Source organism: Colletotrichum chrysophilum, assembly GCF_026319265.1.
Source record: "Colletotrichum chrysophilum strain AFK26 chromosome Unknown scaffold_70, whole genome shotgun sequence".
NCBI classification, from domain to species: domain Eukaryota; kingdom Fungi; phylum Ascomycota; class Sordariomycetes; order Glomerellales; family Glomerellaceae; genus Colletotrichum; species Colletotrichum chrysophilum.
The window spans coordinates 167,790-180,430 of NW_026517357.1; the positions used below are offsets into that span (position 1 = coordinate 167,790).

Here is a 12,641-nt window from a genome sequence, read left to right on the forward strand (position 1 = left end):
TGCCGTGCAGATCAGCACAAGACAGGGCAAGGCGATGCAATGTACGTGCAGAGCGGACGCACCACCAATTCTACCCACCCCGTGATACATTCAGCGCACAGCGTCGGCGCAAAGGGGAGCAGAACACATGGGCAAGACGAGACGCGAGGGAGAACAAAAGCAGAGACGCAGTGGTGGCCCAGGTACCTACCCTGCCATGTGGCTTCACACGGCCGCTAACACGCAGAAGGGCAAGTGTTTCGGCGGACGGACAACGACGGTGGGTGGGCACCCCATGATTCGATTTCCAATTGCTCCAAGGTAGCTCTAGCTGCCCGCCGAGCGATGGATAGCTGCTTCTGGGTCCTCTTCTGGGCCCATTCTTCAAGTCTACAACAACACAAAAGACCAATAATCTGCCCTTCATTTACCTAGCAGAAGTGCCCTGCCCTGTCCTGCTTTGGTAGCGTCTCTACCCGCGTTCCGAGGATAACGCAACCGAACTCCAAGTGCGGAACAGGGACCAGGCCTCAAGCGGGGATCGAATAAGGTAAGTCTCTGGACCTGCTGGGCTGCTTGCATTTCAGCTTTTTAGCTTATTCGATACACACCTACCCTCTGCCGTTGATCCTCTTAGCTTGCGCCCATATATCAGACGTTTTCCCTTTTGTCTCTATCCCCCCTTCCTGTGCGGCCTGGAAATTCATCCCGATTCCGTTCCCGTCCCTCGTGATATCATATACCCAATTTTCTTATTCTCAATTCACTCGGGCGGCCTGACTCTTTTTGTTGCCTTTCACAGCGCTGAGCAGACTGCAGCACATCTTCTCCCGTACCATTCTTCACAGTCAGCTTACAGACGCCGTTGCTTGATTCCTTCCGAGACACCACACGGTCCCATTTCGTCCGTGGATGAGACTCTGTTTCTCGATATCAGCCTAGTTCGCCGCCAAACCATACATCCTAGAGATTTGGTACTATCCGCCTGTCATCATGGGCTTGGTCGAGGTAGTGCTCGAGTACATCACCGTCAAATCCGTCATCGTCTTTGCCGTTGTAGCATGGTGGTTATGGGTCGCCGTCAAACGCTTCGATGAGTCCATACGCCTCCGCCGTCTGGCGCCCGGCACGCGCGGACAGTCGCTCAATGCCCATCTCCCCGGTGGTAGGTACTCTTTTCTGTTACGCCCGTTCGGGATGTTCAGCAACGAGATACAAGGTTGAGGATGGCATTCAGCCTGCCAAGAAAAGGTCGATGACACTGACACTTCCCAGGCATCGACTTCGTTTTCAAGGCCGTTCGCGGCGCCATGTCGCACAAAAACGTCGACTTTTGGCTGGACATGCTCTCCAAGGTCAAGGGATGGACTGGTGAGAAGAGAATCCTGGGCTTGCGCATCGTCTTCACCGCCGAGCCGGAGAACATCAAGGCCATTCTCGCGACGCAGTTCTCCGACTACGGCAAGGGCGAGCCGTTCCACCGGGAGTGGCACGAGTTCTTGGGCGACAGCATCTTCACCACCGACGGCGACCAGTGGCACGCCAGTAGACAGCTCATCCGCCCGCAGTTCGTAAAGGACCGCGTTAGCGACTTGCAATGCTTCGAAGCGCACATCCAGACGCTGTTCAAGACCATCGCCAACGGCGGGGCTCTCGACGGCGAGGACCAGGTGGTCAACATGGATGCCGATGGAAAGGTGATGGACATTTCGGAACTGTTCTTCCGCTACACCCTCGACGTAGCAACGGACTTCCTGTTGGGCGAGGATGTCAAGTCTCTCACGTAGGTTCCTGCATTATTAGCTTATTGACTGCCCAAAGACTTACACCAGTCCAGGACCATCAAGCAAGAGTTCGCTGAGGCCTTCAACGAAGTCCAGCGAGTCCAGAACATCCTCGCTCGCGCCGCCAAACTCAAGCCTTTCGTCCCCCTCTTCACCTTCCGCGCGGGTCTCAAGGTGATCAACGGCTTCGTCAACAAGTTCATCGAGCGCGCGCTGCGCCTCTCCCCCGAGGAGCTCGCCTCCAAGTCGAAATCCGACCAGGGGTACACCTTCCTCCACGAACTCGCCAGCTTCACCCGCGACCGCACCGTCCTTCGCGACCAGCTCGTCGCCGTCTTGCTCGCCGGCCGCGACACCACTGCCTCAACGTTGTCGTGGACAATCTACGAGCTGGGCCGTCACCCGGAGGTCGTACGCAAGCTACGGGCTGAGATCATTGAGCAGGTCGGGCTCAACCGCGAGCCGACGTACGCCGACCTGAAGAGCATGAAGTACCTGCAGAACGTCATGAACGAGACGCTGCGTCTGTATCCCGTGGTCCCCTTCAACGTGCGCCTGGCGCTCAAGGACACGACGCTGCCTGTCGGCGGCGGACCGGACGGTACCTTGCCGCTGGCCGTGTGCAAGGACACGCCGATCGGATACTCGACGTTGCTGATGCAGCGACGCGAGGACCTGTACCCGCCAGTCTCCGAGAAGTTTGCGCACCCGAACGAGTTCTCGCCTGAGCGGTGGTATCACTGGCAGCCGAAGCCGTGGACATACGTTCCCTTCAACGGCGGGCCGAGAATCTGCATCGGGCAGCAGTTTGCGTTGACGGAGATGGGGTACACCCTGTGCAGGCTGTTCCAGAGATTCGAGCGTGTGGAGAGCTTCATGGACGAGATCGATGGCGGGAAGCCCCTACTGAAGGCGGAGATTGTGCTTCAGCCTGGCGAAGGAGTCAAGGTCGCTTTCTACAAGGGCAAGAACGAGTAAGGTGTGGGTAGATGAATCGGAAGCACGGGAGGACTTATTGGAAGGACGGGTCTCACGATCTATTATTTTACGTGGTGTAATAAGAAATGGGCAGATCCAGGATAGGATGGGCGAGAGGTTGAAATAAGCGTAGCCTTATCATGGCCGTGAAGCAGAACCCTCGCGCCAAGGGGTCAGCGTGCTTGGCAACCAAACGAACAGGATGGTGTCGTTTGGGTAGCCTGATTGGTATAGCGGGGAGATATGGGAGGCACAATGATTGGCCTACTTCCCATGGGCTGACTGCATATCAGGCAGCCTTACTCGAATAGGTGTTGGGAAGCGTACTGTGATTAGGATGCCTTGGCATTAGTACGGCGGGAATTTTCCTTGGGGCGGCGCGCACTTCGCAGAGGAATAGCGGAAGAATCGGTCGTTGTATATATGCTTGACGAGGGAATGGTCCTCTCGTTGACATTCTCTCTTAGTCTGCTACCATCTGCGTGTCTCATGCTACCCATCCTCGACCAACTTTACTGCCGACCGTCACACCGCTGGATACAGTGTTCATAACCCGTCCGTGCCTATGCAAAACCCAAATGCTCATCTACTCAGCCGTATGCTTTGAAAATCCAAACCTAAGTCAAACCGCAAAGTGCAATGAGGAAACAAAACGCTTCAAAGAAGGAAACAAAACGCTTCAAAGACGGAAACTCTCCCGGATGGCGGCGCCCAGACGCTGGATAGCCTTGTCCATGTCCTCCTCGCTGGCCGAGGCGAACGTGGCGCGGAAGAAGAGGTCCTTCAACGGCGTGTCCTGCTCGGTGCGGAACCAGGAGCCTCTGGCGCAGAGGACACCCTTGTCGATGCAAGAGTCGAAGATCTCCTCCTCGATCTCAAGGAGAGGGCGCGAGGAGACGTCGGGGTGACGGGATTGGTCTACCGTAAGCCACAACTACAGATCGGAGTCAGCTTCTTGTTCTCTGCGAATCTTCACACAGGGGCAGGGGAAAGGTAACTCACAAACATGCCGGCGGCAGGCGGCGTCCAGCTGACGACGTCCTTTGGCAGGTGCTTCTCGCACGCGGCGAGCAGCCAGTCGCGGCGCTTGGTGTACTCCATGCGCAGGTTCATCAGCCACTGCAGATATCCCTCGTGGCCCCAGGTATCGTCGAGAAGCTTCCAGACCGCAATCTGCGAGAGGCCCGCGGGGCCCTGGTTCGCGACCTCGGCGTGGCGGATGTAGCGCTCGATGACCTGGGCCGACGCCGTCACCCATCCGAGCCGCGACCCGGGCACGAGGACCTTGGAGAAGGAATCCATGCGCAGCACGCGGCCGTCGGTGTCCATGCTCAGCAGGGACGGGATGAGGGTCTTGAGGAACTCGTCGACGGACGCCGGGGGCGGGGCCGCGGGGGCATCGGGGCCGGTGTAGGGCTGCATCTGGAGGAAGTAGTACGGCTCGTCCTCGATGATGTAGATGTCGTGCTTCTGGGCGACGGCGTAGATGGCCTTGCGGCGGGCGGCGGACTGCGTCGCGCCGGTGGGGTTCTGGCCTGAAGGCACGGTGTAGAGCAGGTGCGGTTTCCTGCGGCCGTCGCGGGCGGCCGGGTCCCAGTTCGTGAGGATCTCGTCCATGGCCTCCGGGAGGAGGCCCTCCGCGTCGATGGGCACGCCGACGGCCTTGACGCCGAGCGGGGCGATGGTCTCGAGGGCGGTGGAGAAGCTGTACTCCTCGGTCAGGACGCTGTCGTTCCGGTCCTTGTCGCAGAACATGCGCAGCGTCTGCTCGAGGGCGCCGGTGCTGCCGACGGTCTGGCAGCACTGCCAGTCGGCGTAGGGCGGGTTGTACACGAGCTCGGTGTGCTCAGTGACGAAGCGCATCATCTGCGCGGAGCCGGTGGACTGGGTGTAGTTGAGCGCGATGGAGAGGTCGTACTCGGCGTCCTTCTCCGGGTCGCGGGTGTCGTACTTGCCGACGGTGAGGACCTGGCCCGAGGAGATGGTCTCCGCCTCGGAGAAGTGCGGGGCCGTGGGGACGCGGAGGGAGAGCTCGGCGATGGGGAAGTAGGCGCTCGACGGCAGGCCGCCGCCGAGGGAGATGAGGCCCGGCTTCTTGAGGTGGCGGGCCGCCTGCTTCAGGGAGCAGGGGTGCCGTGATAGAGACTCTGCTGAGAGGTGACCTGGAGAGGTTGTGAGTGAGGGGCTCACTGTGGGCAAGGGAGGTAGTGCTCACTATCCCATCTCTTTGCTTTGGGTTTGCCCACCGCCTGCGAATAAGGTCAGTATTACGCTTGAATGTGAGATTGGGACAGGAGGTTTGCAATACAGGTGCCTTGAACATGTCACTATCCGAAGCCGCGGCGACGCCTGCTATCAGCTTGCCGGCCTTGCGCCTCCGTTCCCGGACGCCATCGAAGGGCGAAGGCTCCTGGCGCTTCTCAAAATGGGCTTGCCTCTCGACCGGGACTGCATCTGCGACTGACCTATCGCCAGATTTCGAGTTGAAAGGCCGTCGAGAGGAGGAGACGTGTGTCACGGGGGCAGCAACAGGGGCCATGCTCCGGAGCCGGAGGTCTGTAAGTTGAGATGACGGGGAGGCTGATAAGGGACGTGAGGCCCGTGAAAGGGAGCCATTGAGGCCTCGGCGGGCGGCCCTGGAGTACATGGTGATTTTCAATTTCGAGCAATTGTGTTTATGAAAGTTTGGTAAGTTCCAAGATGTGTTGGCATGTCTCAAGAGAATCAATGCCACGATTAGGAAGAGGGTGTGACGGTCGTGTGTTATCCGTAGCTGTCGAGATAAAGGAGCATAAGGCGTTTCTGACACTCAGCAATGAGCGGGTGATGACAGTTGGTGGGGCAGCCCGCAGCTACCCGCAGCTACCCATGCCCCCGCATTGTGCTACTATTCGCCGGTAATTTTTAGGTAATTAGGGGTCCCTGACCGCCGCCCGCCTGTGAGGGGGTTGCTAATTGGGGACATTTGGGCGCGTGAGAGGTCGAGGAGACCACTAACTCTGCGGGAAGGATTGGGCGATGCCGGAGGTGGAGGTCGGGGGACAAAGGTGGTCAATGTCCGGCTGTTCGGCTCCGGGTGGGCCTTGCTTGAAGGTTTGTTTGCCGGGCTCCATCCGGACCGCTTGTGTCGGCACCCACTCACCTGAAGCTGATGGCAGGGACAGCCAGATCCGAAGACTGATGAATATACTATGTAAGCGGAGGTTGTAAACCTGGAGTAACGTCAACTAACGAGGCGCTAGCGGCTTTGACGTTTGCGCTTGAACTGGCGGCGGTCAAAGCTACAGAAGAGATTCTCAAAAACAGTCATGGCCTTATCTATTTGCGTAAACTCACTTGGCTTCGTCGCAAGTCGTACCGGCTCAGGTTTACAAATCTCAAAGGGGGCCTGCGGCTGCTGTCAGGTTCACAGGACCCAACCTGCCAGCATCTTGACAAAAAACCATACCTATCATCGGCTCCCGGCACTGTCGACGAATTGTCACCAGTAGCCGCGTGTGCTCCTGTCCGAGACACATCTCCATCGACGTACGCACGCGTCATGAACCCCGGACACTGGCACCACCCAGTCGAGACGCAAAGAGGATCTCAGAAGTCGATGGCATCCCTTCGGGTCCCCGTCTATTGGAACAGGGCAGGCAGGGCAGGGTCCATCGCACCGAGTCGACGGGTCCAGCGCCAAGGATTTTGCGCGGCCCCAGCCACCCGTCTTCACCAGCCACCCGATTTATGCCACCCATCCAACCAATCACCGCCCCTCCCAACCCCCTCGTCGCAACTTTTCTCTCCCGGGGAGCCAATCCGAGTTAACCAGACAACGAACATGGGCGCAAACAATACCCATCCTCGCGCCCCAAGGGCCCCGAGGAACAAGGCCATTCAAACGGCCTACGTCCTGCCAGAGTGAATAACAAGCCAAGATCTTGATTTTTTCACCCTTCGCGTCCTTCAATCTCGGACAATCCCACCCCCACCGGCCATGGCACACATATGCTACGTCGACATGGGTTGGGCGCAAAAGCAAAGAGCCTTGCACGGCCTGATGACGCTACTGCACCTGCCAGTGGCTGGACAGGTGTTGAAGACCATGTCGCCCATATAACCCATTCACCGCTGCCCGTTCCATCGCGGCATGCACACGTACATGTGCTGCTGCTCCTTTTGCTTTTCCGCCCGTCCATTCATACCGTACTCTTCACCGTCGTACCAACCGAGTCCGACGTGTCACGGGCTTACACGGATCCTGGCCCGCCTTCCCTGTGACGTCGCCAATTCCTCCTAACGTCTTGGCTGGGCATCCATTCTGTCGGTGGTTCAACTCGAGAGAATCTCTTCAAGTGACAGAGTGAGGGAGCTTCTTTGTTTCCTTCTCGCCTCAAGGAAGCTTCTCTCCTCGCTGGGAACAGACGCGGTTCTGTGACACCTCACACATTTCTACACAATGCTCTTCTCAGGAAGAGTAGCAGCAGCCGCAACGGCGGTGCTGGCGACAACATCAGCCCAGACATATTCGTCGTGCAACCCCCTCCAGTCAAGTAAGTCAAGTTGTCCCACAAGAAAACGCCTCAAAGTCACCCAATCTAACGTTTCCCTCAAGCATCATGTCCCGCTGATACGGCCCTCGGCATGGCCATCCACGTCGACTTCACACAAGGGGCCGTCAACTCTTTCGCCTCGTCCGGAAACCCGACCTACGGCTCCGACGGCGTTACCTTCACGGTCGCCGCCTCCGGACAAGCACCCCAGCTCATGTCCCTCTTCTACATCATGTTCGGCCGCGTCGAAATCACCCTCAAGGCCGCCACCGGCGCGGGAATCGTCTCCTCGCTCGTCCTGCAGTCCGACACCCTCGACGAGATCGACCTGGAGTGGCTCGGCGCGGACCCGACCGAGGTGCAGTCCAACTACTTCGGCAAGGGCGACGTGACGACCTACAACCGCGGCCAGTTTCACAAGACGGACAACAACCAGGAAAAGTTCATCAAGTACGTCATCGACTGGACCTCGGAGCGCATCGTCTTCACTGTCGACGGCACCGTCGTCCGCACCCTCACCGAGGCCGAGGCCGACACGAACCAGTACCCCCAGTCGCCCATGCAGGTCAAGTTCGGCGCCTGGTCCGGCGGCGACCCCGCCAACGCCGCCGGCACCATCGACTGGGCGCGCGGCCCGACGGACTTCACCAAGGGCCCTTTCCACATGGTCGTCAAGGACATCTCCATCACGGACTACTCCACCGGCAAGGAGTACAAGTACACCGACACCTCGGGCAACTGGGGCTCCATCCAGGCCGTCGACGGCCAGGTCAATGGGAACCTGAACGGCGCGAGCACCCTCACAATCACCGCCAGCGCCGCCGCCGAGACGGGCTCCTCCCCGACGGTCCCCGTTGGCGGCATCGGCGCCGACGCGTCCGCCACGCTGACGCAGACCGGTTGGCCTTGGGTTGCGAGCGCGAGGCCTACGGGTGGTTCGGTTCCTGACGGATGGCGCATGACCTCGGAGGGCAAGATTGTACCCGATACCGGTAACTCAGTGCGGCCGCAGCTTATGGTGTTGGCGTCGTTTGTTCTTGGTGTTGTCGCTCTCATTGGGCGGTGAAGTTCATGACACCACCCGCAGGAGGCGCGTCGAACATTTGTTTTTTTAATGAACTGTAATGGATACCTACGCACGAGGGCTTGGGAGACATAAATATCTAGAATACGGGCGCAAAAGGCCCAACCTGGGAGGTCGCATACTACGGCGTTTTTGCATTGGGTCGTCACGGACGAAACGAGATACAACAGAAGGTTGGATGTACATATGATGATAGACGCAGTGTAATATACACAACCAATGAATCAATTGGCGACAAGACCACCACCACTGCTTCGAAGGGGTGAATACCATGACCTGCAATGGAAACTGTGAGCGCAGGTGGGCGTGCCAAATGGTGGGGCACGGTGTGAGTTTCTCAATACTCAATTAGTGGCCCAAATGCCACAAGCGGCGTTGTGGCAGAGTGGTCTAATGCGCAAGACTAGAAATCTTGTTCCTTCGGGAGCGTCTGTTCGAATCAGGCCAACGTCGTTGACCCTTTGATTTTTACATCTCAGGATCCCTTTTGGCATGAATAGGTTTGCCAGAACTTTTGGCCTGTTCACAAATGTGAATCCGCTCACTACTACTTGAAGCTGGGAATGTAATACTGTTGCCATGTGCTCTCGTATTGGCCTTGAGGGTAGCCATACTTTGCTATCGTCACTACCGTCGGTGTCGTCTTTATCGTCCTCAGTTGAAGAGTAGTTTCATAACCAATTGACTGCAACAACAAGAGAAAACGAGGCGGGACCTTCTCGACGATAAAGGGCTGAATTTCTGAATACAGGCCGAGCAGACGACAACCACATAAGCGAAACTCTGCATTATTGAATTGGTAAGTTTAATTAGCTACTGGAGTAATCTAGCTCGCTGTGGGTGTATCTGGCTCTATAGCAAGAATGAGCGGACGGCGGTCTCCAAGCCACCGTGTCTTGAGCAATGGCTCCGTATAACTCTTGCGGTCGTCTCTCGCTGTATGCATGCGTTGCATCACTGTGCCATCCCTCCGGTATATGCTCTCCTGCCTCCCCGAAAGCCCAACGCCTAAAGAAATCCGTGGCGTCTGTTGCCCTGTTTCGGACTTTTGTGGACTCTGGTGCCCGGTGTCGAAATGCTAAAATGAAATGCTTTTGGTACAAACAAATACAAAAGATTCTGCCTCGGGTGGTTGAAAATTTCCCACTTGAGCGTCGCGGCAGAAAGATCAGAACTCCCAGTCCTCGTCTTCGACAGACTTGATGGCCCAGCTGAACTTCTCACGAAGCGTCTTGGAGAAGAACTTCTCAATGGGCACATCGAACTTCTTGGAGAAGACCACAGTGAGACGAGGGTCGATGTAGTTCTGCGCATTATGTTAGCGATTGGACCTCCTTTCCAAGTCGTGCAAACAACTTACGATCTTACTGGTGCTCAGAGCAACCTCCTTGTTGCCGTCGCGGTCGGCAGCTTGGAGCTCCAAGGCTTTGATCCTCTCATCGATCTTCTTAACTTGCTCATCGAGCTTCTCGACTGTAGGACTGCGGCCCTCAGCCTCAACCTTCTTCGACTTGTTCTCCTTCTTGAACTTGGCGGCAAGCTCGTCGGCAGCCTTGAGGCGCTCCTTAAGCTCCTTCTCGGGGAAAGGCTTCTCGCCATCAGCAGCACGCTTCTCGTTGTCCTTCTGGAATTTCTTGGTGATCTTTGTGCGCTGCTCTTCCACCAGGAACTTCTGGTGCTCCAAAACCCACTCATCATCCAGCTCCTCGGGTCGAGCAAAGAAGTCAGCACCCTTCTTCTTCTTAGTCTTGGGCTCGACATCCAGCATCATCAGCTTCGTGCGCCATTGCTGGTAACGAAGACCCTTGATGCGATCGCCAAGCTTCTCCATCTGAGCTTCATGAGCAGCACCAACAGTGCGCTTGTGGTTGCAAAGAATGGCGACCTCACGGTTGCAGTCGTTGTAAAGCTTGACCTTCTCGGGGATCGTCAGGTTCTCGACCTTGAGCTTCTTCAAGAGAGTTGACATGGTGAAGGAGGCGTTGTAGGTACGGAAGACCTTCGCCGTGAGACCGGGCATGTAGTTCTTCAGGTGGTTGTTGAGCTGAGTTGTCGTCAGGCGGTCGAAAATGTCGTCGCCGTCAGCCTTGGGGGCCTTCTTGAAGAGCTTGAGGTTCTTGAAGACTTGCTTCTCGACCGTGACCTCATCGTAGAATCGAATACTGTCCTTTCCGAGGAAATCGAAAATCACAGTATTGGGCTCCCGCAGGGTGATGTGCTCGTACTTGAGAGAGCAGCAACCGACGGTCTCGGCCTCATTTTCAGAGTCCTTCTCGTTACCTGCTCTGAGAGCAAACTTGTCGATCAGATAAACGGCCGTAGCCCTCTGACGGTCAGCCATTACCTCGCTCTTCAGGTCTCTGGTGTAGTCTCTGCGAATTCTGTCGATGTGCTTTTTCAGCTCACGAGCCTTCTCGAACTTCTTCATATCGCTCTGGCCCTTGATGGCGCTGGCAGCACCAAGCATGACGTACTTGTACGCGCCGTTGATGTTTTCCTGCCACATTGCCAGCCAGGTGGCCTTATTGTCGTGAACGACGGCCTTCCACTTGTGGCCCTTGGGAGCTTCCGGGACCTTGGCATCCTTGCCAATATTGATGGTGACCTGCTCGGGATACACTCTCCTCTTGAACTTTCCGGTCTTCGGATGCTCTCCACGGCCACGGAAAAGACTGGGGGGTTCGACACGGAAGTTTCCAACCTTCTCCTTGCGTCCATCCCACTTGCAGTACATGAAAGGCTCTTCTAATTCGTCCTTCTCGGCCTTCGCAGCCTTCTTCTCCGCAGCAGTTCGGTTTTTCCGAGCCGCACTTTGTTGCTCAGAGTACTGAAACATCGCGTTGAAATCCATCTTGGAGAAATCCTTGATGTCGACCTTGTTGCCCTGCTTGTCCGTTGCAGGCTTACCGGACTCCTTCAGAACCTGCTTGAAGTCTTCGAAAAAGTTCTTCTGGAAAACCGGGTTCTCAACGTTGTGCTTCGATGAGAGCATAGAGCCGAAATACCAGGCAACCTCCTCGGCTTCGATGGGCAGGTTGACTGGCTTGCCGTCATAGTGCAGCTTGACGTTCTTGGGAAGTGCCTGATATTCGGGTGGGAAAAGAACGCCGTTGTGTTCAAGAGTCGTCCATTTCTGGCTGTCATCCTCTTTCTTTGGCGCATTCCACCACTCGTACTCCTCTCCCTCCTCGTCCTCGGGTGCCTCACTTTCCTGCTTGGCCTTTGCAGCCGCCTTGCCCTTCGCAGGTGCAGCAGCCTTGCCCTTGGCCGCCGGTTTAGCTGCGGCCTTCTTGCCCTTGGCTGCGATGGGCTCATCGGAATCGGACTCGGCCTTGATGCCATTGGTCTTCTTAGCAGCACCGTTCGATTGACGCTTCTTCGTGGCTGACTTTGCGAGAGGCTCATCGTCAGACTCATCCTTGATGGCCTTCTTCGGGGTTGCCTTCTTTGTCTTGGACTCGTTGGCACGAATGTTGCGAGCCTCTTTCGCGGCTGCCTTCTCGATATCGGCCTTCTTCTTCGCAAGCTTGGCACCTAGGGGCTGGTCGTCGTCGGATGAGTCTGGCAAGGCTGTCTCCTTGTAGGAAGGAGGCAGGTTCTTGCCTCTTCTTGCCGTGAGAGGTTCATCGTCGGAATCCGAGTCCACTGGCTTCTGCTTTGTCTTTTGTCGCTTGGCCTGAATCTGGTGTCAGCCTCGGACTCCGCCACCTGTTGCCTGCCATGTGTAACCTACCATGGGAACATCGTCGTCGCTTTCTTCGGATTCATCCTTGTAGTTGATCTTGGGCAATGACGACCGTGACTTTCGCTTCGATCCGTTGGTGGAAGGGCCATCGACGTCCATCTCGTCGTCGACGGGACCATTTCGAATGGAGAGACCGGGCGGGGCAGCCCTAGCTTTGGATGCGGTGCGATCCATGTCTCTGTCAACGGCTTTTGAGATTTTGGCGGAGGAGACTGTGAACGATGAAGTTAGAAAAAAAGGCTAAGGTTTCTCGAGTTGCCGAAGCCGAGTTGGGGGACGCGACGAGTCAGGCTGAGGCTGGCGCTGGGCAGGCGACGAGTGAAAAAAAAAAGTGACACGTCAAAGGACGGCAAGGCGCGAAGGGTGAGGCGTCCGAAAGCGCAAAAAGACGAGTCTAAATCACTTAGCGCACTTACCTTGTCCTTTGGACCTCGCAAGAGGCATGTCGTCGTCGGAGCTGCTCATAGTTAAAGCTCTCGGTTCGCGACGTTTATGGACGGTTAAGTAAGATCTGAATCGCAAAGTCCAAAACCGGG

General features: G+C 56.7%; 4 protein-coding genes and 1 non-coding gene across 5 annotated transcripts; 3 read left to right on the forward strand and 2 right to left on the reverse strand.

Annotated features, from left to right (window-relative positions):
• Positions 1-972: 972 nt before the first annotated feature.
• On the forward strand, positions 973-2,741 carry COL26b_008207 (uncharacterized protein; the record flags this gene model as incomplete). The annotated part of the gene is made up of 3 exons (XM_053180972.1): positions 973-1,144; positions 1,255-1,762; positions 1,817-2,741. The coding sequence occupies 3 exons, from the start codon at positions 973-975 to the stop codon at positions 2,739-2,741; spliced, it is 1,605 nt and encodes a 534-aa protein (XP_053035108.1).
• Positions 2,742-3,420: 679 nt separating this feature from the next.
• On the reverse strand, positions 3,421-5,280 carry COL26b_008208 (uncharacterized protein; the record flags this gene model as incomplete). The annotated part of the gene is made up of 4 exons (XM_053180973.1): positions 3,421-3,675; positions 3,744-4,903; positions 4,957-4,990; positions 5,050-5,280. The coding sequence occupies 4 exons, from the start codon at positions 5,278-5,280 to the stop codon at positions 3,421-3,423; spliced, it is 1,680 nt and encodes a 559-aa protein (XP_053035109.1).
• A 1,902-nt stretch (positions 5,281-7,182) lies between these two features.
• COL26b_008209 (uncharacterized protein) lies at positions 7,183-8,342 on the forward strand (the record flags this gene model as incomplete). Its single annotated transcript, XM_053180974.1, has 2 exons — positions 7,183-7,276; positions 7,339-8,342. The coding sequence occupies 2 exons, from the start codon at positions 7,183-7,185 to the stop codon at positions 8,340-8,342; spliced, it is 1,098 nt and encodes a 365-aa protein (XP_053035110.1).
• Positions 8,343-8,731: 389 nt separating this feature from the next.
• Positions 8,732-8,813, forward strand: COL26b_008210. The gene has a single exon. It is a non-coding gene; the product is annotated as a tRNA-Ser (tRNA).
• Positions 8,814-9,528: 715 nt separating this feature from the next.
• On the reverse strand, positions 9,529-12,570 carry COL26b_008211 (uncharacterized protein; the record flags this gene model as incomplete). The annotated part of the gene is made up of 4 exons (XM_053180975.1): positions 9,529-9,666; positions 9,721-12,036; positions 12,094-12,317; positions 12,522-12,570. The coding sequence occupies 4 exons, from the start codon at positions 12,568-12,570 to the stop codon at positions 9,529-9,531; spliced, it is 2,727 nt and encodes a 908-aa protein (XP_053035111.1).
• Positions 12,571-12,641: the final 71 nt, after the last annotated feature.